Source organism: Lolium perenne, chromosome 4, assembly GCF_019359855.2.
Source record: "Lolium perenne isolate Kyuss_39 chromosome 4, Kyuss_2.0, whole genome shotgun sequence".
NCBI lineage: Eukaryota > Viridiplantae > Streptophyta > Magnoliopsida > Poales > Poaceae > Lolium > Lolium perenne.
Window position 1 is genome coordinate 52,495,380 of NC_067247.2, and position 27,620 is coordinate 52,522,999.

The 27,620-nt window shown below is 45.7% G+C and overlaps 1 protein-coding gene and 1 non-coding gene across 2 annotated transcripts; both read right to left on the reverse strand.

The window, feature by feature from the left end:
• Positions 1–344: 344 nt before the first annotated feature.
• Positions 345–2,072, reverse strand: LOC127292524 (uncharacterized). The gene is made up of 2 exons (XR_011742471.1): positions 930–2,072; positions 345–712 (listed from the first exon to the last, which is right to left on the reverse strand). It is a non-coding gene; the product is annotated as an uncharacterized protein (transcript).
• A 192-nt stretch (positions 2,073–2,264) lies between these two features.
• LOC139829772 (transcription factor PCF6-like) lies at positions 2,265–6,573 on the reverse strand. Its single transcript, XM_051321943.2, has 2 exons — positions 5,246–6,573; positions 2,265–2,620 (listed from the first exon to the last, which is right to left on the reverse strand). Exon 1 carries the CDS (start codon positions 6,398–6,400, stop codon positions 5,276–5,278), a length of 1,125 nt encoding a protein of 374 aa, XP_051177903.1. The 5' UTR covers positions 6,401–6,573; the 3' UTR covers positions 2,265–2,620; positions 5,246–5,275.
• Between the last annotated feature and the right edge of the window lie 21,047 nt (positions 6,574–27,620).

Below are 27,620 nucleotides of genomic sequence, written 5' to 3' on the forward strand. Positions count from 1 at the left end.
GAACAAGAGCAAGCATAACACAGCTACTTACTACTCTGACTAGCATACTCATCAAGACTCACAGCCCCAGATTTTAGACCTAACAAGGTAGCTTTTGAGGATATGCTATTTCTCTGATCTTTCTAATCCTCTTACATGGCTTGGTCCAGGATGCTTCTATCTAAAAGAAGGTCCTGTAGCATGGTATTTCCACGATGTTGGGAACCGATATTTATTCTGACAACCTGAAAGTTATGTTATCACATAGTATTACAAGTCCTGTTCATTTGGCTTGTTCTCAAACCTGTATGATCTGTTCGTGTTTTAATTGCTGAAACCAAATGTCACAAGTAGGAGAACAACTCTGCAAATGCCAAAGTTATATTCACACGCTGTACATTAATTTCATTTGTACAATATCAAGACCCACCTTAAATAGGGGAAGACAAATTCTTAAGAAAAAAATGAAGAAAGCATCACTATCCGCAGCTACTTGAGTTGAGATCCTGAGTGTCATCTTGCTTAATGAAACAACATCTAGTGAGTGGCACACAATGCACAGAACATTCATGGGCGATGCACGATAGATGCTGTCAGAAAATTGTCACTGTCGGCGACTTCAAGCTTTCTTTAGTAACGAGATCAAGTGGATCAACCAAATTTGGTGCCTCCGTGCCATGATGTGAATACTGCATATAATGGAGAGCCCTCATTCATCAGTACAGTTGACTACCTGCATAAGATAATTTTGATCATTACAAAAACTGGCATTTGTGGTTTGCGATGAACAAGACAACAAGTACACCTCTATTCTATTTCCTTTGGTAGGGGTACACCTCAATTAGGGAGTAGAGATATAAATTCCAAAATACTGAATTTGACTCATATGTTTGCAGACATTGGACTGACGGACATACAAAACTGAATTTGAGCTGAGGCACTCGGCTGACCTAGAGAGTTGACGCAGTGGCGTACGATCCAACAGGCGATAGGGGACTATGGCCATCGACTCTGATCCCGGCAGCGAGAAGAGCGGCGGCGTTGCAGCGGGCTGGGCACCATGGCTTGCACTTGCTTCTTCCTCACTCACATCTGCTACATCGATCATCACTTCATCATGGTAACCAGCTTCTACATTGTTGTTCCTTGTAGCCCATTAACATTGTTACCTTCATCTGATACTTGCAGCTAAGAAGACATGCATTCAGCAAAAATATAAATCTAACATTTAGGAACAACACATGATATGGCACAAAGGTTAATGTGCAGAGTAGTATTCAATACGTTACAAAATAATGAAAGCGAACATATATACCAGCATGAATTTAGATTGTGCCGAACTAAGAGAATCACGAGACACCATTATAACCATTATAATATGCTACCACCCCTTCCAAAAGCTCTGCCATTACATAACTATTACAGGGGCAAAAGGTTTCATGCATCAGGAAACAATGTAACTCAAAGCTAGAATACTAAACAGGTCTCACACTTGGAGAGCCACCACTAGAATACGTTACAAGTGTCAAGCTTTTCTTAATGATGAAAATCCACAAAGATCAAACAGAGATGTACATCACATCTAGAATGCCACATTTGGGGAATCGCTGGTTGATAACTGTACTGTACATCAATAAATCTTAAAATCGGAAGGTCAAGGAATGATGGTTCAATTCAGCAATAGTACTGGTCATAGATAGAGGAAGGTTATCACAATTCACCGTACAGTAAGTTAGTGAAGACATGATCATCTGATCCTTATCCTGATCCTTGAGGGAGGGGGCGGCGGCGGCTGTGACGGAGGGAGGGCCCGACGGAGTCTGGCGGCTGCGACGGAGGGAGGAGCGGCGGCTCGCGTCTGCGATGGAGGAGAGGGCCAGCCACGGCGGCTGGCGTCCGCGATGGAGGAGAGAGGGCGGCTGCGACGGCCGGCGGCTTCGACGGAGGGAGGGGGCGGCGGAGGCAACGGCTGCGATGGAGGAGAGGGTGCGTCCGCGGCGGCTGGCGGTGCGATTGAGGAGAGGGCGGCGGCTGGGGCGGGCATTCGTGGGAAGAAGGATTTGATGATTTTTTTTTCTGATTATGATTCGATGAGTTGACCTTCAGAACGAACGGTTAGAATTGTTGAAGTATTATAGAAGTTACACACCGATTTAATCAACGGCTACGAAAAAATACATTAGACGGAACCCAGATTTAATTTCCACATACTTTGCCAAGCAAAGGAGCTTCCTTCTTCGTACGCGACCAACGGCAGACTTGTTTCTCAAAACTCGGCAATAGTCTGGCCTAAAAGGGGGCACATTGCATAAATCCACCCAACACAGATTCTAAAACAAAAGAATTACAGCTCCCACAGCTAGGTCTTGCCTGTCTTGTCTAGAACTGCCGAAAAAACTTGTACACAGCCATCATCTCAGAGAAGGAAAAAAACGCAGCCCATGATTCCCTAGATAAATGGCAGCAGGGTCCATATACGGCGACCAGATTAGAGTTGGAAGAACGATGGGTGATCATCCAGCTCCAAGGACACAGACAGTCGTCGCCATAAACTCCTAGCTAGGCAGCAGCTCCGCTCAGACGAGGTGAATATTATTGCCGATGCCGAAACATATTCAGGAAACATCGATGTCTTCGGTTCCTGCAAGTTGACAAAGATAGTGATTGAGAAGCTAGATAAGTTGTTGACTGCACCACGAATGGTATAATATGATACGTATATTTTTTTCAATATGTCACTTGCAAGCATCAACACATGCTTACAGAATTAAAGATACAGACAACTGTAAGCAACCAGTTACAGAACATTAGGGACCAGCAAAAATATGATGCCTTTAGGGGAGCAGCTTTATGCACTGAGATCGGAATGTTGATGGAGACTGACATGTCACATCTGATACTTGACACTTTAGTTTCTCATACTGCCTTTCTAACAACTGGTGCACAGCTAGCCTAATGTTAATTAGTAAAAAATCAAAAGCAAGAAGATGATTCGGAGTGTCTAAACAAGGTAGCAAACTTAAGGGGTCAAGAAGTTCATGAAACTCAAGGGTAGGATGGCTTATGATGCTCAAGTTTGCACATGGTCCCCAAGTCCCCAACCAACCTAGAAACACTTTGCCAACATCTGAAGGAAGCTATGTTAAACCAATAATGCTAACAGGATGGCTGATTGTCTAGCTCATTTTGGATAGCACAATTCATGGAAAAAAGCATGACATATATAGAACCTGTCATGGCCAATAAAACAATTTATTGATTTCCATTAGTAATATAGCAAATCCCATATGTCTGCATTATGGTTCACATCAAGCTGAAGTTGTGAAATACTATTAGAAAGGTGTGTGAAAAAATTGCAGGACTTGTGAATGGTATTATAATGATAATGAAACTGTTACACACACCTAGCCAAGAATTTTATTGCGTACAAGTAGAATTGCTCTTACTGTTCATGAAGTTTTCTGACCCAAGTACCAATTACATTCTACTTACTTGGCTACAGATCCGTGCTCCATGTCAAATTAAGATAATCTTAGTTGCTCACACCATTCCAAAGTAACTTGCGTTCTAGGTTTGTCCTAAGTCAAAATACTTTAAGTTGACCAAGTTTGTAAAAAAAAAAAGGGAGCCGATACTAGACAAACATGAGAAAAGGAGCGCGTGGCTACGTTGTCGCATCCAGGGCAGCGATAGCGGTGCTGTTTTCGGAAAAAAAGTGAAAGTCGACAGGGCACATAGGTAATTTACCCTGGCAACTTATTTTTTACATCGCGCTAAGGGCTACCATTGGCACGTTTTCCAATATAATTTCCGAACAATAAACAATTTGTAAAATAAGCATCGATTTAATTCTACTACATTCATTGTACAATTAATTTTCGTACTATGCAGATTTTGCATGTAGATATTAGTACGTTTTCCTATAACTTCGGTTAACAGCGTCACAGATTTTACGATTATTTCGTAACGGCGGGAATAAATGGCAACGAAACAACTTAATTAATTTGTGGTTGTATGAGTAGAGTATCTGCCAACTCATTTGATCTCAGCCATAGTTTAGAAAACTTCACTGAATACTTATTTAGTCCATATCATTATCCCACAACTTCTTTTCTAATATGACTATATATTATGGTTTTTATTTGAACAAATTTTTGTTTATGTAGCTGCATCACAAATTCACAATGACATCTACAGAAACTACATCCACACAGAACAATGCATTTGCCGACCTTTAAGCTGTAACCCGGATTCTGTCGCTTGTCTAATACCTATGCAGAGCATAGTCGTTTATCAGTATCAGTGTATCTAGTCCATCTGAACTTTGAATTGACTATTAAGGGAAGAGCCAGTAAGTCACAGAAAATTCCAATAAAAAAACTAAAATCACTAGTTACCAGGGGGCAAATCAGTGATTGCTACGATAATCATAAGTGAAATGGTACAAATCAGGCAATTGCATGAATGTGAGAAAAGTAGCGGTGACGTGGTTGCATCCAGGGCGAGGACGGCGGCGCTGTTTTCGGAAAGAGTGAAAGCTGCAAGGGCCCATTGGTAATTTACCCTCGCAACTTATTTTTCCCATCACACTAAGGGCTACCGTGGGCACGTTTTCCCAATATAATTTCCAAAAAAATAACCAACTTGTAAAACATGCATCACTTTAATTTCACTGCATTCATTGTACAATAAATTTTCATACTGTGCGGATTTTACGTTGCAGATATTCTAAGTAAATCAGTGATTGCTAAGAAAATCTTAAGTGAAATGGTACAAAATCAGGCAATTGCATTCGTCCTACTTTCATTAGAACAGTAACCACTACAGTGTTTTTAGTCGTACATTCAGCTTTCCAGTTCATGTTCATCCATCATGAATAATTGGATCCTCACGGTCTTTTTCCATGCAATGGTACAATAGCTAGGGGTCAGAACAATTTTAATACACTAAAAGTGCAATGCCGGGCAATCAGAGGGCTCATGTGGCTGGCCGGTCTCCTATGATGCAAAACCTCTTCCCCAAAGAGGAGCAATCGACACCTGTTTGGCCAAAAACATGCAAAGTTGAGCTAAATGCAGGCTTGATGCGGCTACGGTATCGACACCCGTCAATCGCAGCCAAACAAGCTTTGCGTTTTTCTGCGGGATTTGAAGGACACGAGGCCACCTCGAGCGCTACCAAAAAGACTGTAATCATGCGAAACGACGAATCTAGTCTTAAACTAAGGGAATTGCGACAGTGAAAGATGGAAATTCGACAGTCTTACCACCGTTTGGAGAATGTTTGGCGCGCGGGATCAGTTCTTGGTCTTCTCCTTCATGGTGGAGTGCCGGAATCCGTTCCACAGCTGCAGCGCCGCGGTGGCCGTGAGGTGGCTGCTGTCCGCGGCGACGGCGGCGGCGTTTTCATCGTAGAGGAACGGAGGGCTCGGTCCGTCGCCCAGGTCCTGGAGCTGCTGCTGGCTTGAGAAATGCGACTGCGAATTGGACAGAAGGGTCCTCCTGTTGTTGCTGCTGGCGCCCAAGAAACCCGACGACATGGAGAAGTCGAGGCTGTAGTCCCCCGCCGTAGCGGGAGCCGGAGCGGGCGCCAGCGCGTCCTGGTCGAGCGAGAAGTGGGTCATCTGGGCGGAGGTGGCGAAGTTGAAGTTGAAGGGCTGCGCCGGCACCATGCCGACCGGGGGCGCATTGCCGAATCTGAAGCCGGGATATGTCGTCGGCACCACCTGCGCGCCGGCTTTCCCTGGGTGCGCGACGCCGACGCAGTTCGAGGCGGCCGCGGACACGGGCTGCCAGGAGGGCTGCCTGGGGTCTGCGGCGCCGGCGCCGGTGAGCAGCTCGGTGAAGGACGCGGCGGACTGCGCCGGGGACGCGCTGGCCACGGTGACCTCCTTGTCGCGGCCGTCGGAGCGCGAGAGCGAGAGGTCGGACCCCTTGCTCGTCTCCGACGTGCTGCTGCACAAGGACCTGCTGCCCTGCTGCTGCTGCTGCTTGCCGGCGCGGGGGCCGGCCGGCTGCTGGACGTCCGGCATGGCGGCGAAGGCGGCTGGGTCGAGCGGCGGGAGGTCGTCGATGGCGGCGGAGGCGGCGTTGATGAGCCACTCGACGGCCTTGCTCGGCTGGTCGCAGCCGAGGCGGTCCTGCAGGTCGTAGAACTGGATGGCGGTGGGCACCGACAGGCGCACGCGGCGGTCCCGGATGCCCTTGGAGGTGTACACCTTGCTGTGCCGGTCCTTGCCGCCCGTGGCCTTCACGCGGCAGATCCGCGACGCCGCACCGAGCTGCCTCTGCCCCGGCTGCGGCGGCTGGCCCCACGGCGCCACCTCCGTGCCGCCGCTCGTCACGCCGGTGCGCCCGCGCTTGGCCGACGGTCCGCGTCCGCCCGGCGCCGCCACGTTCCCAGCCGCTGCGTCATCCTCCATCCCTCGCCGACGCAAGCGCCGTGCATACGCTACGCTCTGAGGCGGACAGCTACGGATGCTGCTATGCCGCTTTTATTGTGCTCCGGGAGCGGCGGCCGTTTCTGGTTCTGCTGGCGGTGTCTGAGTGTGTCAGAGGTAGGGTGGCAACGCCAACGGCTGGGCCTTTGTCGTCCGGCAGCAGATTTGCGCCGCCCACCCGGCCGGCGTTTTACCATCTTGCCCCTGCTACTCCTGCCTCCTTCAAAGTTGGCCACCCTATATTAATATAGCAACCACGCCGTATAACTCCTTGGGTCTGAGTATAAACAGATCCAAACAAAAAAACAAAAGAAAAAATGAGAGAAATTACAAATTAGTGCCAATAGCAGCAACTCGACGAACGAAGATGACTGGCAACCGTTGCGTCTTGCGACGAAGTCCCACCGCACTCCTAGACAGTGGCGACAGCACCAGGAGCTTGAATTAGTACGTGATGAGCTTCCATAAGTGGGGCAATGTGGCGACGAACGGGTATTATAGAGAACGACAACGATGGACAAGAACGAAATTGATCGCGGGCGATGACGGTGGCGAGGGTAGGGGACTTTCTAGAGTTGGTGTAGTCTATGGAGCGGTAACTTTTTTTTTAAGAATTTGTGGAGTGGTAAATAGATCCAATTTTAAACCGATTTCACCTTATGCTATCATAATGGAGATATCATAGGCACTATCATACATTACATGCATAAAAAGTCAGATGTCGTACCCCAATTAATAATGAGAGAGAATAGTAGTATCATAGGTAGATATCGTATCATATCACCATACAACAAAAAATATTTAATACCAAATTAATCTTGTACATATAGTTTTGCATTGAAATTCTACAAATAAATAAATATAATGAGCGTATGATACTAGTATATGATATGTAGTACCATGCACTGTAGATATAGCATACATTAGTATCAATAAGTATGATTCTAGTATATGATACTATCCTTTATAACCAATCTTGTGGGCTAATGGGATGCTTCCTCACTAAGTTGAACGGGTTAATCCTCACACAGAGGAAAATAAGGCTGCGACCAGGTTACCCATTCGCTATCGCCGGATCGATGCGTCTCCCATCGCTCTGCGTGAGGCGCGGGTCTAAAGCTTGGGCATTGCCCACTCGTCATCATCATATCACTACTCAACAATCTCTTTCGGGTGAGGAGCGCACGGCCGAAGCCTGGGCACATGCTCGGGCAACAGGGATGTTATGTCCACATGTGCTCCTTGTGCTCGGAAACAATGTGTGCCAAGCAATACCTTCAAGAAGAAATGTGACGATGACACATGTACTACACGGATAGGTTCTAGGGTTGCCCCTGTTACGCGAGGATGAGTGCGGCGGGGTACACCTGATGCCCTTCAAGAAGGAATGGTGATACCCTCAAGCGTCAACCCTTCAGTGTCGGAAGACCGATATGGATTTCTCTCAACCCTCAAAGACCGAACGATTTGTAGCCTTCCACCCATCAACGGCCCCCACCAATACGCGCCACCATGGTCTTGATGCCACCATAGTCGCCTCACTATGAAACGAGGCGAGGCCAAGAGGACGAAAAATGCAGGAGCCGACGACGGAAGTGTTGCAGCCGTGCGCGGGGGGGGGGGGGGGGGGGACTACCTCCACCCTTGTCGCGGCATCCATCCAAAATTACTGCCAACTAGCCCCACAACACTCAACTCGCCGACCACCACGCCGCCCTCACGGTTGTGGTCACCGGCCAGCACAAGAGTCATTGGCTCGCCCGCCGACCAACATGACTCCCACCTTCCAGGACCGCCGCCCCGGCTTCCCAACTCGACACCGGGCGAAAAGGAAAATAAAAGAAGGAGCATCGCATCGAGGCCGCTGGACACCGAACGAGGAGCAGGCCGGCCATCGCCCCCGACACTGCAACCGGGGATCACCACCTGCCAGAGGCCACCTGCAGCCCCATGGCTGCCGGAGCTCTGCAGATCTGAACAAAGATGGGCTCGAAATGGGCCCGAGGTCCGTGCCCCGACCCGGACTCGAGGCGGCCAGATCCCGCTAGGCCGCAGCACCCCACCACGCCGGAAGGTCCACCGTGTCAATCCGGACGGGTGCCGCGCCGCGGCACGCCGCGCTAGGAACCTACCCTATGCAGACCTCTGCCCATGGGGATAGAGTGAGCCACCGGCGATGGAGAAGGGGAAGCGAGAGAGGAGGTCGGAGAGGTCGGGTGCGAGCTACCTGCATCGCCATGGAACTAGCGTTTTTTGGGGCTCCCCCAACAGGGCATTCCACGGCCGCCTTTTTCCTGCTACTCCTTGCCTAATCGCTCGTGCTCCCTTTTTTCTCTGCCCCGATGCAGCTCAGCTCGCACGCCGCCGTGCTGCTCGCGATCGCAGTGGCAGCAGTAGCAGGGGCCCGGGCCGGCGCGGTGTCAGATCTGCCAAGCCCCAACCTAGGTACGGCGCGAGCGTCAGCGGCAGTGCTGCGCACTAGTACGACTACTGTTTGTGCTGCGGCTGCCCACACTAGCCTATGCTGCTGCGACGGCAAGGGAATACGAATGGTGTTCTCCTTTTTTTTTACCTTTTTGGTAGCATATACGACTTTGCGGCGCCGGCGGTGGCGTCGCTTTTACGGCCGACGCACGACGACGCGATCCTACTCTGTGCGACGGCGACACCCACGGCCTTAACTCGTCTATCGGCCGTACGTGCACCTCCGAGTTGTTTGGTTCGATCGCCCGGGCTCTACACGTGTTGGATCTTACCACTCGATCTAGCATCCAACAGCCGAGGGCGCTTCTTCATATTTGATGATACTTACAATGTTATCCACATTTTTTGCTCTCCTTTTTTGTTTAGCGCATTTTCACCGACGCATCCCATATAGTAGCAGGCAACATTGCCGACATAGATGTATAGCGACGACCGTCCCACACCGGCGCGTCCCATACGTTTGGCCCCCAAAAAATTGATTTTTATTTTTCATAAAATTACAATACTTTGCATAGTTTTAAATAACAACTCGAACAATATTACAGTGTTTAAACACAAAATAGTTCAAACATACAATTAAATTATTTATATAATAATTAAAGTAAATTGCCATGCAAAATAATGTGGTGTTTCCTCTCTGCACCCACAAATGCTCAACTACATCGTTCTCAACTTGAGTATGAACACCTGTATCTCGGATTTCTTGATGCATATGGAGGAAAACAACCAGCTGGGTCGGTACCTGCTCAACCTCAGCAAGAGGTCCTTGAAGATCAAATGGATGCTCATGATCATCTGACGGTGTGTCGTGCTCACTCTCGATTATTATGTTTTGCATTATAACACAAGCGTTCATGACCTCCCACATCTGAGACTCCGACCAGTTGAGAGCAGGGTACCGAACAATGGCAAAACGCTGTTGCGACACAACAAAATCCCGCTCGACATCCTTGTGGCATGCTTCCTAGCATGCCGCAAAAAAATATCTCTTATCCGTAGCAGGTTCTGCAATCGTCTTTACCAATGTAGCATACGGTGTCTAGATACCATTGGCTAGATAATACCCCTTGTTGAGTGATTGTTAATCTCAAAGTTGACGGCTGAAGCTTGTACCCCAGCGAGGCTTGCAAACACTGGAAAGCTTTGTGGCACGTTAATACCATTGTGCCCTTGCCGTGCTAAAGATGGCCAAATCTATATGTCATAGTCAGCCACTGCCTCAACTATCACACTGCACTCTTTGGAGCCGATTTTGTTTCTTTCGCCTCAACTATCAAACAGATCAAATAGATTGATGTCCGAAATGGATGGAGCCCGGTGGAGATGCTCTCAGAGCATCTCCAGCTGCGTCCCCAAATCACCCCCAAAAGGCGCCGGATTGAGCGTTTGGGGGACATGTTTCGTTCGTGCCGTGTTTGGGGGGACGTCGCTCCCCAGCCGTGTCCCCCAAACGCCGCCCTCAAACATTAAAATACTCTATTTTTTGCATTTTTATTTCAATAAAGAGAAGGAATATTCCACAAACTAATACATAATTGGGAACGTGATTTACACGAAGACATAATTTGTAACATGGTTTTCCACAAACTAATACATAGTTTGAACCATGGTTGACACAAATAAAAAATATTGCAAAAGAAATAAACCTAACTAGGCTGGGCATTGAAGGTTTCGTGTGTTCGCTGCCAAGAAAGAACACTCGAGGGCACACCCAGTCACCCAAACTGGAAAATCCAGCTGGTGAGGGTGCCCCTGTTGGTTCTTTCAAGGAAGAACATCCAGAAACCTCCGTGCATATATTCGCTGCAAAGAAACAACACTCTTCAGTCGTCGTCGTCGTCGTCGGTGTTGTCGCCGTGGTAGTTCCAGCGGCAACGCGTCCGAACACCTTGACGCTCATGTCCCTGTCGCCAAAGTAGGAGAACACGAGCACGAAGCCGGCTCCGAGGCGGTGGTAGCGCGCGAACTTCTCCCAGCCGATGTGGAGGTACATCTTGCCGCGCGCATCGTAGATCACGTCGACGATCCACCGGTAAAAGTCGCAGTCATCCTCCCGCAGATGCAGCGAGCGCGGGGCGCTCGTCGCCGGCGACGAAGTCGGCGAAGGTGTTCGGCAGCCTCTGGATTCCGTGTGGGTCGCCCTTGAGGACGACGATAAACTCGAACAACACGGGCCCCTCCTTGTCCAGCATGTCCGACGATGAGGACGAAGACGGCGTCACAAGCGACGGCGAGCGTGCAGCTCTGCCGCGGCCGCGGTCTCGGCCTCCGCCTCTACCAGCCATGGTGTCGACTCTTGAGATGGTGGTGGCTAGGGTTGGGGAGAGAGGCGCTAAGGTTTGTGTGTGAGAGGGACGATGGGAGGCGGCCCTTTTATAGGTCGGAGGGAGATGGGGGAGCAATGGCACTCATTAACGCCGGCACACAGAGCTAGGCGAGACGCTTCGCTGCGCCTCTACAGGAACTGCACCGTCGCTGCGCGCCAATAACTTCTGTCGTGAGGTAGGCGACGGTTAGGTTAAAATTCAATGTGTCGCAGATGGTGAAAGGATCGTATGCCGCACCTAGAGGGGGGTGAATAGGTGCTTGATGTCTACTTCCCCCTCCTTTTCCTGTAGACAGTGTTGGGCCTCCAAGAGCAGAGGTTTGTAGAACAGCAGCAAGTTTTCCCTTAAGTGGATCACCCAAGGTTTATCGAACTCAGGGAGGAAGAGGTCAAAGATATCCCTCTTATGCAACCCTGCAACCACAAAGCAAGAAGTCTCTTGTGTCCCCAACACACCTAATAGGTGCACTAGTTCGGCGAAGAGATAGTGAAATACAGGTGGTATGAATATATATGAGCAGTAGCAACGGTGCCAGAAAATAGCTTGCTGGCGTGTAGTTGATGGTGGTAGTATTGCGACAGAGTAACGTGATAAAACAAGAAACAAGCAGTAGTAACTCAGCAGTATTTAGGAACAAGGCCTAGGGATTACACTTTCACTAGTGGACACTCTCAACATTGATCACATAACAGAATAGATAAATGCATACTCTACACTTTTGTTGGATGATGAACGCATTGCGTAGGATTACACGAACCCTCAATGCCGGAGTTAACAAGCTCCACAATTCGTTCATATTTAAGTAACCTTTAGTGTAAGATAGATCAATATAACCAAATAGATCACATCAATACCATCATAGTGATAATTAACTCCACAATCTACAAGAGATCATGATCATAGCCTACGACAAGAACCACACGGTGCACACACTAGTCACCTTTACACACGTGCAGGAGGAATAGAACTACTTTAATAACATCACTAGAGTAGCACATAGATGAATTGTGATACAAAACTCATATGAATCTCAATCATGTAAAGCAGCTCATGAGATCATTGTATTGAAGTACATGGAGAGAGATTAACCACATAGCTACCGGTACAGCCCCGAGCCTCGATGGAGAACTACTCCCTCCTCATGGGAGTAACAGCGGTGATGAAGATGGCGGTGGAGATGGCAGCGGTGTCGATGGAGAAGCCTTCCGGGGCACTTCCCCGTCCCGGCAGGGTGCCGGAACAGAGACTCCTGTCCCCCAGATCTTGGCTTCGCGATGGCGGCGGCTCTGGAAGGTTTTCCGTATCGTGGTTCTTCGCATCAGGGTTTTCGATCCAGGGGCTTTATATAGGCGAAGAGGCGGCGCAGGAGGGTCGAAGAGGCGGTGGCACCATAGGCTGGCGCGGCCAGGGCCCAGGCCGCGCCACCCTATCATCTGGGGCCCACAGGGGCCCCCCTCTCGGCGGCTCTCGGGTGTTCCGGATGCTTCCGGTGAAAATAGGAACCCGGGTCTTGATTTCGTCCGATTCCGAGAATATTTCGTTACTAGGATTTACGAAACCAAAAACAGCAGAAAAACAGAACCGGCACTTCGGCATCTTGTTAATAGGTTAGTTCCAGAAAATGCACGAATATGACATAAAGTGTGCATAAAACATGTAGATAACATCAATAATGTGGCATGGAACATAAGAAATTATCGATACGTCGGAGACGTATCAGCATCCCCAAGCTTAGTTCTGCTCGTCCCGAGCAGGTAAAACGATAACAAAGATAATTTCTGGAGTGACATGCCATCATAACCTTGATCATACTATTTGTAAAGCATATGTAGCGAATGCAGCGATCAAAACAATGTATATGACATGAGTAAACAAGTGAATCATATAGCAAAGACTTTTCATGAATAGCACTTCAAGACAAGCATCAATAAGTCTTGCATAAGAGTTAACTCATAAAGCAATAATTCAAAGTAAAGGCATTGAAGCAACACAAAGGAAGATTAAGTTTCAGCGGTTGCTTTCAACTTATAACATGTATATCTCATGGATATTGTCAACATAGAGTAATATAATAAGTGCAATATGCAAGTATGTAGGGATCAATGCACAGTTCACACAAGTGTTTGCTTCTTGAGGTGGAGAGAAATAGGTGAACTGACTCAACAATGAAAGTAAAAGAATTGTCCTCATAGAGGAAAAGCATCGATTGCTATATTTGTGCTAGAGCTTTGATTTTGAAAACATGAAACAATTTTGTCAACGGTAGTAATAAAGCATATGTATCATGTAAATTATATCTTATAAGTTGCAAGCCTCATGCATAGTATACTAATAGTGTCCGCACCTTGTCCTAATTAGCTTGGACTACCGGATCATCACAATGCACATGTTTTAACCAAGTGTCACAAAGGGGTACCTCTATGCCGCCTGTACAAAGGTCTAAGGAGAAAGCTCGCATTGGATTTCTCGCTATTGATTATTCTCAACTTAGACATCCATACCGGGACAACATAGACAACAGATAATGGACTCCTCTTTTATGCATAAGCATGTAACAACAATTAATAATTTTCTCATATGAGATTGAGGATATTGTCCAAAACTGAAACTTCCACCATGGATCATGGCTTTAGTTAGCGGCCCAATGTTCTTCTCTAACAATATGCATGCTTAACCATAAGGTGGTAGATCTCTCTTACTTCAGACAAGACGAACATGCATAGCAACTCACATGATATTCAACAAAGAGTAGTTGATAGCGTCCCCAGTGAACATGGTTATCGCACAACAAGCAACTTAATAAGAGATAAAGTGCATAAGTACATATTCAATACCACAATAGTTTTTAAGCTATTTGTCCCATGAGCTATATATTGTAAAGGCGAATGATGGAATTTTAAAGGTAGCACTCAAGCAATTTACTTTGGAATGGCGGAGAAATACCATGTAGTAGGTAGGTATGGTGGACACAAATGGCATAGTGGTTGGCTCAAGTATTTTGGATGCATGAGAAGTATTCCCTCTCGATACAAGGTTTAGGCTAGCAAAGTTATTTGAAATAAACACAAGGATGAACCGGTGCAGCAAAACTCACATAAAAGACATATTGAAAGCATTATAAGACTCTACACCATCTTCCTTGTTGTTCAAACTCAATACTAGAAATTATCTAGACCTTAGAGAGACCAAATATGCAAACCAAATTTTAACATGCTCTATGTATTTCTTCATTAATGGGTGCAAAGCATATGATGCAAGAGCTTAAACATGAGCACAACAATTGCCAAGTATCACGTTACCCAAGACATTAATAGCAATTACTACATGTATCATTTTCCAATTCCAACCATATAACAATTTAACGAAGAAGAAACTTCGCCATGAATACTATGGGTAGAAACTAAGGACATACTTGTCCATATGCAACAGCGGAGCGTGTCTCTCTCCCATACAAGCATTTATTCAAACAAAAACAAAAATAGAAACAAACAAACAGACGCTCCAAGAAAAGCACATAAGATGTGATGGAATAAAAATATAGTTTCAGGGGAGGAACCTGATAATGTTGTCGATGAAGAAGGGGATGCCTTGGGCATCCCCAAGCTTAGACGCTTGAGTCTTCTTGATATATGCAGGGGGGAACCACCGGGGCATCCCCAAGCTTAGAGCTTTCACTCTCCTTGATCATGGTATATCATCCTCCTCTCTTGACCCTTAAAAACTTCCTTCACACCAAACTCGAAACAACTCATTAGAGGGTTAGTGCACAATATAAATTGACATATTCAGAGGTGACACAATCATTCTTAACACTTCTGGACATTGCATAATGCTACTGGACATTAGTGGATCAAAGAAATTCATCCAACATAGCAAAAGAGGCAATGCGAAATAAAAGGCAGAATCTGTCAAAACAGAACAGTTCGTATTGACGAATTTTAAAATGGCACCAGACTTGCTCAAATGAAAATGCTCAAATTGAATGAAAGTTGCGTACATATCTGAGGATCATGCACGTAAATTGGCTTAATTTTCTGAGCTACCTACAGGGAGGTGGACCCAGATTCGTGACAGCAAAGAAATCTGGAACTGCGCAGTAATCCAAATCTAGTACTTACTTTTCTATCAACGGCTTTACTTGGCACAACAAAACACAAAACTAAGATAAGGAGAGGTTGCTACAGTAGTAAACAACTTCCAAGACACAAATATAAAACAAAGTACTGTAGCAAAATAACACATGGGTTATCTCCCAAGAAGTTCTTTTCTTTATAGCCATTAAGATGGGCTCAGCAGTTTTAATGATGCACTCGCAAGAAATAGTATTTGAAGCAAAAGAGAGCATCAAGAGGCAAATTGAAAACATATTTAAGCCTAACATGCTTCCTATGAAAAGGAATCTTGTAAAGAAACAAGTTCATGAAGAGCAAAGTAGCAAGCATAGGAAGATAAAACAAGCATAGCTTCAAAAATTTCAGCACATAGAGAGGTGTTTTAGTAACATGAAAATTTCTACAACCATATTTTCCTCTCTCATAATAACTTTCAGTAGCAACATGAGCAAACTCAACAATATAACTATCACATAAAGCATTCTTATCATGAGTCTCATGCATACAATTATTACTCTCCACATAAGCATATTCAATTTTATTAGTTGTAGTGGGAGCAAATTCAACAAAGTAGCTATCATTATTATTCTCATCAAGTGTAGGAGGCATAGTATAATCACAACAAAATTTACTCTCCATAGTAGGTGGCACCAAAAGACCACTATCATTATAATCATCATAAATAGGAGGCAAAGTATCATCAAAGAAAATTTTCTCCTCAATGCTTGGTGGACTAAAAAGATCATGCTCATCAAAACCAGCTTCCCCAAGCTTAGAATTTTCCATATCATTAGCAACAATGGTGTTCAAAGTATTCATGCTAACATGTTCCATGGGTTTTTAAATTTTCGCATTAAACCATTCATGTCTTGACTCAGGAAATAGTACAAAGAGCTCACAGATGTTTTCCATTATGCCTAACTAGTGTAAACAAGAAACAAAAAGTTGCAATTGCAGGATCTAAAGGAAATAGCTTCGAGCACAAACACAATGGCGCCAGAAAAGTACTTTACCTGGAACCGAAGTATGAGCGCCTTTTACCTTTCCTCCCCGGCAACGGCGCCAGAAAAGTGCTTGATGTCTACTTCCCCCTCCTTTTCCTGTAGACAGTGTTGGGCCTCCAAGAGCAGAGGTTTGTAGAACAGCAGCAAGTTTTCCCTTAAGTGGATCACCCAAGGTTTATCGAACTCAGGGAGGAAGAGGTCAAAGATATCCCTCTTATGCAACCCTGCAACCACAAAGCAAGAAGTCTCTTGTGTCCCCAACACACCTAATAGGTGCACTAGTTCGGCGAAGAGATAGTGAAATACAGGTGGTATGAATATATATGAGCAGTAGCAACGGTGCCAGAAAATAGCTTGCTGGCGTGTAGTTGATGGTGGTAGTATTGCAGCAGTAGTAACGCAGTAAAACAGTAAACAAGCAGTAGTAACTCAGCAGTATTTAGGAACAAGGCCTAGGGATTACACTTTCACTAGTGGACACTCTCAACATTGATCACATAACAGAATAGATAAATGCATACTCTACACTTTTGTTGGATGATGAACGCATTGCGTAGGATTACACGAACCCTCAATGCCGGAGTTAACAAGCTCCACAATTCGTTCATATTTAAGTAACCTTTAGTGTAAGATAGATCAATATAACCAAATAGATCACATCAATACCATCATAGTGATAATTAACTCCACAATCTACAAGAGATCATGATCATAGCCTACGATAAGAACCACACGGTGCACACACTAGTCACCTTTACACACGTGCAGGAGGAATAGAACTACTTTAATAACATCACTAGAGTAGCACATAGATGAATTGTGATACAAAACTCATATGAATCTCAATCATGTAAAGCAGCTCATGAGATCATTGTATTGAAGTACATGGAGAGAGATTAACCACATAGCTACCGGTACAGCCCCGAGCCTCGATGGAGAACTACTCCCTCCTCATGGGAGTAACAGCGGTGATGAAGATGGCGGTGGAGATGGCAGCGGTGTCGATGGAGAAGCCTTCCGGGGCACTTCCCCGTCCCGGCAGGGTGCCGGAACAGAGACTCCTGTCCCCCAGATCTTGGCTTCGCGATGGCGGCGGCTCTGGAAGGTTTTCCGTATCGTGGTTCTTCGCATCAGGGTTTTCGATCCAGGGGCTTTATATAGGCGAAGAGGCGGCGCAGGAGGGTCGAAGAGGCGGTGGCACCATAGGCTGGCGCGGCCAGGGCCCAGGCCGCGCCACCCTATCATCTGGGGCCCACAGGGCCCCCCTCTGGCGGCTCTCGGGTGTTCTGGATGCTTCCGGTGAAAATAGGAACCGGGGTCTTGATTTCGTCCGATTCCGAGAATATTTCGTTACTAGGATTTCTGAAACCAAAAACAGCAGAAAACAGGAACTGGCACTTCGGCATCTTGTTAATAGGTTAGTTCCAGAAAATGCACGAATATGACATAAAGTGTGCATAAAACATGTAGATAACATCAATAATGTGGCATGGAACATAAGAAATTATCGATACGTCGGAGACGTATCAGTGCTAACCAATTTTTAGTTCTTTTTCAATTTAGGCTTGACACAAAGGTAAATTCTCTAGATATGGAACTAAGTGAATTTACCTATATGACAAGATAAGCAACTAAGCAAGATATAGCTACGCAATATAAGAGATAGAATAGGATAGAGGTAACCGAGAGTGGAGCACGCGATGACACGGAGAAGATTCCCGTAGTTCCCTTCCTTTGCAAGAAGGTACGTCTACGTTTGGAGGAGTGTGGTTGCTACGAAAGCCAAACCAACAGCCACGAATGCTTCACTCAGATCTCCGGTGAGCAACGCCACGAAGGCCTAGCCCACTTCCACTAAGGGATTTCCTCGAGGCGGAAACCGGGCCTTTACAAGGTTCTTGGGATACACATCCACAACTGAATTGGAGGCTCCCAAATCTGTAACAATACAACAATCAACAACAACACATCAACACAAATCAACTAGGGAACCAAATAGGAACACTGATGTCTACGCACGCTTCTTTTCCTGTAGACAGTGTTGGGCCTCCAAGAGCAGAGGTTTGTAGAACAGCAGCAAGTTTTCCCTTAAGTGGATCACCCAAGGTTTATCGAACTCAGGGAGGAAGAGGTCAAAGATATCCCTCTCAAGCAACCTTGCAATCACGATACAAGAAGTCTCTTGTGTCCCCAACACACCTAATACACTTGTCAGATGTATAGGTGCACTAGTTCGGCGAAGAGATAGTGAAATACAGGTGGTATGAATGAATATGAGCAGTAGTAATGGTGCCAGAAAATAGCTTGCTGGCATGCAGTTGATGGTAGTAATATTGCAGGAAGTAAAGATGCAGTAAAACAGTAAATAAGCGATGATTGCAGTATTTGGAAACAAGGCCTAGGGATCATACTTTCACTAGTGGACACTCTCAACATTGATCACATAATAAAACCACTCTACACTCTATTGTTGGATGATGAACACCATTGATTGTGTAGGGCTACAAGAGCACCTCAATGCCGGAGTTAACAAGCTCCACAACATTCGATGTTCATATTTAAATAACCTTAGAGTGCATGATAGATCAACACAATTATACCAAGTACTAACATAGCATGCACACTGTCACCATCAAGCTATGAAAGGAGGAATAGATCACATCAATACCATCATACTAATAGTTAACTTCATAATCTACAAGAGATCACAATCATAAACTACGCCAAGTACTACATGATGCACACACTGTCACCATTACATCATGGAGGAGGAATAGAGTACTTTAATAACATCACTAGAGTAGCACATAGATTAATAGTGATACAAAGCTCATATGAATCTCAATCATGTAAGGCAGCTCATGAGATCATTGTATTGAAGTACATAGGAGAGAGATTAACCACATAGCTACCGGTACAGCCCTTAGCCTCGATGGAGAACTACTCCCTCCTCATGGGAGACAGTAGCGGTGATGAAGATGGCGGTGGTGTCGATGGAGATGCCTTTCGGGGGCACTTCTCCGTCCCGGCGGCGTGCCGGAGCAGAGACTCCTGTCCCCCAGATCTTGGCTTCGCGATGGCTGCGGCTCTGGAAGGTTTTGTGGTGTTTCGTCAATCCGTGTCGAAGATTTAGGTCAGGAGGCAACTTATAGGCGAAGATGCGGAGTCGGAGGGGCTGCGGGGCAGCCAGACAACAGGGGGCGCCCCCCCTTGGGCCGCGCCAGCCACATGTGTGTTGGGCCTGTGGCTCTCCTCTGGTCCATCTCTGGTGTTCTGGAAGCTTCGTGAAATTATAAGATTCTGGGCGTTGATTTCGTCCAATTCCGAGAATATTTCCTTACTAGGATTTCTGAAACCAAAAACAGCAGAAAACAGGAACTGGCACTTTGGCATCTTGTCAATAGGTTAGTTCCGGAAAACGCATAAAATCATCATAAAGTGTGAACAAAACATGTAGGTATTGTTAAAACAAACATGGAACATCAGAAATTATAGATACGTTGGAGACGTATCAAACACTAGCATGAGATCCCTCAAACAAATGAGGGGGAAATGAAAAATGCTTCGGTGAGGATGTAGATCGGTGTCTTCTCCTTCGAATCTCCAAAGATCAAGAGCTTTGGTTGGGGGAGGAAGGAGATCTTGCAAATCTTGTGTTCTTGAGGTGGCTCTAATGGTGGTGAAGCTTGGCAGATTTTTCTTGCAATGATTGAGCAACTTGTCCCTTTGGAGAAGAGAGCTATTTATATGATTGGAGCTCTCAGATCTGACCGTTGGGGCGAAATTCACTAACACCGGAAGTTCCGGCCAGGAGGGCCGGAAGTTCCGGCTTGCACCGGAAGTACCAGCCAGGAGGGCCGGAACTTCCGCCTTCGTTAGACATCCAGTTCAGAAGATGTTTGGGCGGAAAAGTTCCGGAATTGTGAGAAAACCTTACTGGACTATACTGAGCCACAATTCGAGAATTCCGGAACTTGTCCGGAAGTTGGGCGGAAGTTCCGCTGACCGGAACTTCCGGCCAACTCCACCGGAACTTCCGGTCAGGGAATAACAACTGCACACAGAACTGCGCTGAGAGGATTCTGCTGGATGCACCAGGGCGGAAGTTCCGCCAGCTGAGGCCGGAACTTCCGCCAGAGATAAAAAGCCTTCATAACTTCAGAACAGCCATACCATTTCACCGATCAAATATATTTCTCGAAAACTTGTACCTGTCTACATCAACACACATAAATATATACCTAGTGTTGACATCAAACACACAAAACCCAAAAGGGCGGGAAATGTTCTTTCAATCTCCCCCTTTTTGGTGTTTGATGACAACACAAGTATTTGCAAGGAATGAATAATGTAAACCAACAATGTGAAAGATATAGAAGAGCTCCCCCTAGATATGAGCATTGGTACATAAGAAGCTCCCCCTATATCTTGCATCTGTCTTCCATGGGTTAGCAATACAACATAGTGATAAGCATATAGATAATAAGATCATGCACACAGAGATAACCATAGAAGACTCACATACGGAGTTTACCATCCACGTAGATAAGGTTCCAAACACATAGATAGAGTTTACAAACCAAATAAACTAAGAACATAGTTCGACACCACAAGGATAAATAGAATCACAAGCGATAAAAATCAAAGCCAACACGAGCTTGTGACTCCCCCATGCAAATACCCAACGGAGAGCAACCTAATAAGGTCTCACTCTCCCCCTTTGGCACCAAAGCACCAAAAAGGGATAGGAGAAGCTACACGTCCCAAGGGTCGGCGTTAGCCCAGCCGGGAGGGAGGTTCGATGTAGCGCCGGGGTAGGGAGGAGTGTGAGGAGGAGACTCGATCTCAAGACCATCCGGAGGAAGAGGAACACCATGCCGAGAAACCCACTCAGCCTCCGGAGTGATATTCTCCTCGGATCCGGGAGGAGACACTTCCACATCAAGAGCCCTCATGATGCTCTTCTGACGAACCCGAGACTTCTTGGCTTCTGCATGCTGCTGATACTGGCGGTGGTTGACTGCAGAGGTGAGGCAAAAAATCTGTCTCATGCGGCGAGCAAGCTTAGAAGCCCAGCTAGGTGGCTTCTCATCCATGGGGGGAACATCTTCTATGGGGGAGTTGTGGCGCTTGGTCCTCAGAACCTTCACTTCATGGGATGTGATGTTGAGAGGAATAGAGTGAAGGAGGGTACTCTCACAAGTATCAACCCAAGTGTCCACAATGAGCTTCATAATGTACGGAGCAAACGAGGGAAGCTTCTTCTCCATCACACATGACCACATCTCATGGTAGATGTAGTCCATCACATCAAGCCTCTCACCGGCGCCCTTCTTAGCAAAGGAGTTTGCCATTAGATCCACTTCATAAAGATGTAACTCATCAAGGTTGCCACCCTTTGGTCCAATGGTTTCCCGGTAGACTCTAAGCATAATGTCCCAAGTAGGGAGAAGATCCGCACTCTTGCCCGGAATACCCCAACCTTTGATGTAGAGGTGCTCCAAGACTTCCCTTGTTTGAGCAAATGAACTATCATGGCACCTCCAACCATTTGCATCTACGCCTGGGTAGCGAGGGTATCCAAGGGCACTTCCAAACTTTGCCAAGTTAGACTCAAGGAGCCTTTCATGAGTCATCCACTGGAATGTTCTAGATTCATCTTGTTCAAAGTGGACGGTGGCATAGAATTGTTGAATCAACCCGATATCATAATCCTTGTTGAGCTCCATAATGGGATAGAGCCCAAACTCACCACACATAGCATAGGCTTCTTCAAAGTACCTAGAAGCGGCCATCTTGGCGGTATCAATGGCATGTTGAGGGGCTAGCCCCTTCTTGAATGGCACATAGACCTCATAGAAAATCTCTTCTTGAGTCTTGTTGTGGAACCGCTTATCCCCAACCCTATTGCTCCGAGGGGTGAGGTAAGGGTTCATGTCACGGAGCTCCTTGTACTCAAGATACTGCATGTTCTTCACGGATACATGGATATTCTTGCCTCGAACAGCGGGTGACTTATGCCTCTGAGCTGCTTGCTGACGAGCGGTGAGCTTGGATGGTCTAGTTTGCTCAAGTTCTTCCTCAATCTCATCCACATGAGTCTCGCCTCTCTTCTTGGAACCACCTGGGATGGAATCAATAGGATAGGAATGATAAATGAGTGCACACTAGCAAGGAGGCCAAAACCAGAGCTTGCACATGATATTGAGTAATAGCAGAAAAACTTGCCAGGCCGGAAGTTCCGGTGAGAACCGGCGGAAGTTCCGCCCGGAGCGGAAGTTCCGGCGTGCGGGGCCGGAACATCCGGCTATTCGAAAACAGCAGCAGTTTCTCACCAGATCTGCGACAATGGCATGGTGAACTGCATTACCACAACATCCTATGCAAGATCTAGTAAGGGAAAGGCATCTAGAGATGTTCTACCATAGCTTTGCCTAGAGTATGCCCTATAGTTCATCTAGTGAGGTCTACCCACACATAGAGAGGGAGAGGGCACAAACCGGCGGCGAGCCATGGAGGAGGAGAGGGAGGGGATGCCAATCCACGGAGCCGATCCGGCGGGGGTTGCCGGAGGAGGGAGATCCGGGCGGAGGAAGGTGCAGCCGCCACAGGGAGAGAGAAGCCTTCAAACAGATCTTGGATGGGGGAAAGTGAGGGGGCAGGAACTGCCTCCCCGTTCCCGACCAGATAAGTAGTGGGATCGTAAGGGCGGAAGTTCCGCTCGTTGGAGCCGGAACTTCCGGTCCCTCAGAAACCACACCCACTGATCAGATCCAGCGGGCAGGAACTAGCAGATAGATTCCAGCCGGAAGTACCGGTCGAAACGACCGGAACTTCCGGAGAAACAGAAAAAACTGTGCCAGGAACAGGTTTTGACAGGAAAGTGGTGCACTCGAAGAGGGAAGAGGATATGGCTTAGATGAGATAGGCTTAGGACAGATGCGCCAAACTGTGAGATGGTACATGATCACTCATTTTTGCAAATAATGCAAATGAAGGCCAAAAGTGAGTGATTTCTCATAAACAAGGAGATGTCAATAAAATTCAATGAAGATCCAAATAACTCCAACTCTTCACAAAGAAGAGTGTGGTGGCCTAGGCCACCATATATGAGTGTTATGGTATGGCACCGCGAAGATATATCTTGGGTACAAACCAATACTCATCATTGAAGCTCACATATCAACATATGATATAACGAGAATGATATCTTTAATGTTGGCATTATGGGGGGAGGGATAGCTCAATAATTTAAACCGCACTCCCCCTATTTCCATGCCCACATCTAAACCAAATAAAGTTTTGAGACGAAGGTGTGTTTGCAAGATGGTCAAGCTATACTCCTTGAATCAATGATATTTAGCTCATTCCTCAAATAACTGAACCTTGCTTCATCAAGAGGCTTCATGAATATATCGGCAAGTTGATCTTTGGTAGGAACATAGATAAGCTCAATATCACCACGGGCAACATGATCCCTAATAAAATGGTTCCGGATCTCAATATGCTTCGTTCTTGAATGTTGCACCGGATTATAGGCAATCTTGATGGCACTTTCATTGTCACACAATAGAGGCACTTTGTCACAAATGACACCGTATTCCTTTAAAGTTTGCCTCATCCATAACAACTGAGTGCATCCACTTGCGGCGGCAACATATTCGGCTTTGGCGGTGGAGAGAGATATACAATTTTGCTTCTTAGAAGACCAACACACCAAGGACCTACCAAGAAATTGGCAAGCCCCGGAAGTTGATTTCCTATCATCCTTGTCTCCCGCCCAATCAGCATCGGTGTATCCATTGAGAATAAAGCTTGAGCCTTTGGGGTACCAAATACCATATCTTGGGGTATCCACCAAATACCGAAAGATTCTTTTGAGAGCCATCATGTGGCTCTCCTTAGGAGAAGCTTGATACCTTGCACACACACCAACGCTCAACACTATGTCTGGTCTAGATGCACAAAGGTAAAGCAAGGATCCAATCATGGAGCGATATACCTTTTGATCCACCTCTTTACCATTGGGATCAAGTGCAAGATGACATTTAGTAACCATAGGAGTGGCTACACCCTTCATCTCGGTCATCTTGAACCTCTTGAGCATGTCTTGGAGATATTTTTCTTGGTTGATGAAGGTTCCTTCCCTCAATTGCTTGATCTCAAAACCAAGGAAGAACTTCATCTCTCCCATCATGGACATCTCAAACCTATCGGTCATAAGCTTTGAGAATTCATCATTGAAAGCTTTGTTAGTAGAGCCAAAGATAATATCATCAACATATAATTGGCAAACGAAAAGCTCCCCATTGACCCTCTTAGTAAAAAGAGTGGGATCGATTAGCCCAACATCAAACCCACGGTCTACCAATAATTCTTTAAGGTGCTCATACCAAGCTCTAGGAGCTTGTTTGAGACCATAAAGAGCTTTATCAAGCTTGTAGACATGGTTAGGGAAGTTGAGATCCTCGAACCCCGGGGGTTGCTTAACATAAACCTCTTCATGCAAAGGACCATTAAGAAATGCACTTTTCACATCAATTTGTTGTAACTTAAAGTTATGATGCGATGCATAAGCAAGAAGGATACGGATGGACTCAAGGCGAGCCACGGGAGCATAGGTTTCTCCAAAGTCAATTCCCTCAACTTGAGAGAACCCTTGAGCCACCAATCTTGCCTTGTTCCTCACAACATTTCCAAACTCATCTTGCTTGTTCTTGAATATCCATTTAGTGCCAATAACATTGCGGCACCCCTTTGGCTTCTCTACTAAGGTCCACACTTTGTTGCGCTTGAAGTTGTTGAGTTCTTCGTGCATAGCTTCCAACCAATCCGAATCTTCAAGGGCTTCAAATACTTTCTTGGGTTCCACTAAGGAGATATAGGCATGATGATTGCTAAAGTTAGCCAATTGCCTTCTTGTGGAAACCTTTGCCCTTACATCACCAAGAACATTATCATGAGTGTGTCCATGAAGTTCAAGGTTCCTATCTCTTCTTGCTAGACGATGGGCCTCGATCTCCTCCTTGGTTCTTCTTGGCCTTGGAGGTATCACTTGATCAACTTGATCTTTTGGGTCCCCGTCTTGACCTTCAACTTGAGCAACTTCAATTTCTTGAGTGTGCTCAACCTCATGTGCTTGATCTTGGACATCATTTGGTGCGGAGCAAATATTAGATGGATACTCATCGGAGCCATCAAGAATTCTTGGTTGATCTTGTCCTTGATCTTGTCCTTGATCTTGTCCTTGATCTTGCACACAAGAGGGAGGGTCTTGTTCTTGTTCTTGGGTTGGTGCATCATTTGCTTCGCTTGATGGGGTTTGTTGATGTTGAGAAGATGAGGGCTCCACCGTAGTAGAGCATAGTCCTTCCCGAGACGCCACACCGTGTCCCTCAACGGGGCGGAAAAATCCCACACCCATTCTTACTATGGCATCTTGAGGTATTTCATCACCTGCACATACATCAACTTGCCCCACTTGGGAGCCATCATTTTCCTCGAACTTCACACTACTAGATTCGATGATAATCCCGGAGGAAATATCAAAGATTCTATAAGTGTGAGATTCGGCACCGTGACCAACAAATATACCCTCCAAAGCTTTTTTTTTGAAGCTAACTACTGCAGGGGAGTCCCCCACAGCCTTTTATTGATCAAGAACAAAAATAGAGTACAATATTTACAACATATATACAAGAGATCTAAACTAAAGGCTAACTATTTTACAACAAATTGTCAATCCATGATGACAAAGAGGCTACAGAACTCTCTTTTACCCTATGCTTAAGCATGGTAATATCATAGATGAAACCCTCTTTCCAGTTCCGAAAGGTTGGCTGTATATTCTTGAAGATTTTGTTATTCCTCTGCTTCCAAATATTCCAGCAAGCCAAAATTATGATCTCCACAAAACATGGTCCCTTAAAACTTTTCTTAGTATTTTTCAGCATTTCTGGTCCAGAACCTGATGTCCAATTAACTTGTAAATATATCCAGACCCTGACACTAAAATTGCATTCAAAGAATAAATGCGACCAATCTTCCAAAGCATCAGCTGAACATAAAACACATCTGTGATCTGAAGTAACCTGCCAATGCCTTCTTCTTAACATATCTTTAGTATTAATTCGATCATGCAAAATAAGCCAAGCAAAAAATTTATGCTTAGAGGTACATTTGCTCTTCCATATCCATTGTGATGGGAAATGTGAACTGATGTGTTGGAAGCTCATTCTATAAACTTGGTTTGGGATAAAAACTCCTGATTTGTTGCTTGTAATAAGCCATTGATCATTCTCATCCGATGTAACAACCCCTGCTAACATGTGTTGAAGAGTTCTCAATTCTGCAGCAGCCTCAGCAGATATAGGCAGATGAAAAGCCTGCTCAGGATCAATAATTTGTAATGCCTCCTTAACTGAAATGAATTTGTCCTTTGCAAAAGAAGAAAGTCTAGGAAAGATATCATCAATGACCCCATTATTCCAATTATCCGACCAGAAAAGAATTGTCTCCCCAGAACCTATCTTACAATGTGTCACTTGTCTATACAGTTCAAACATTCTCATAATGCTCCTCCACCAAAAGGAACCACAAACAGTGACAGCATGAGGTACCTCTTTATAGTAGTATGAATTCCTTATCAGTTTGACCCAAGGAAGATCCACATTATTATAAAATTTATGTAACTGTTTCATCATAAGGCACTTATTTTGGATTTTCAGATTAATAATACCTAATCCTCCTTTATTCTTTGGTTTGCATACCATATCCCAAGCTGCCAATGAGTGTACCTTCTCATCATCCTTTCTTTTCCTCCACAAGCAATTCCTTCTGGCTCTATCTATAACATCAATCACTCCATCTGGTATATCCAGTGTACTAAGGTAATGAATAGGCATTGATGACAAAACTGAATTAACCAAAATTAATCTGTCTCCATAAGACAAGAAAGATGCTGAAGCAGTGAGTCTTCTCTCAATTCTATCAGTGAGTGGGGAAAGATCTCTGATTGTTGGTTTAGTTGTGCCCATAGGAATACCAAGATATGGAAATGGCATAGATGCAATATTACACTGTATTTGTGCTGAGAGTGCCTCAGATTCCAATTGGGAAATATTTATTGGTATGAGTGATGATTTGTGATAATTGACCTTGAGCCCAGTAAAAGCTGTGTACTCAGCAAGAACTTCTTTCAAAACCTGTAATTGTTCTACTTCAGCAGGTAGCATAATAATGGTGTCATCTGCATATTGCACTATAGGATAATCAG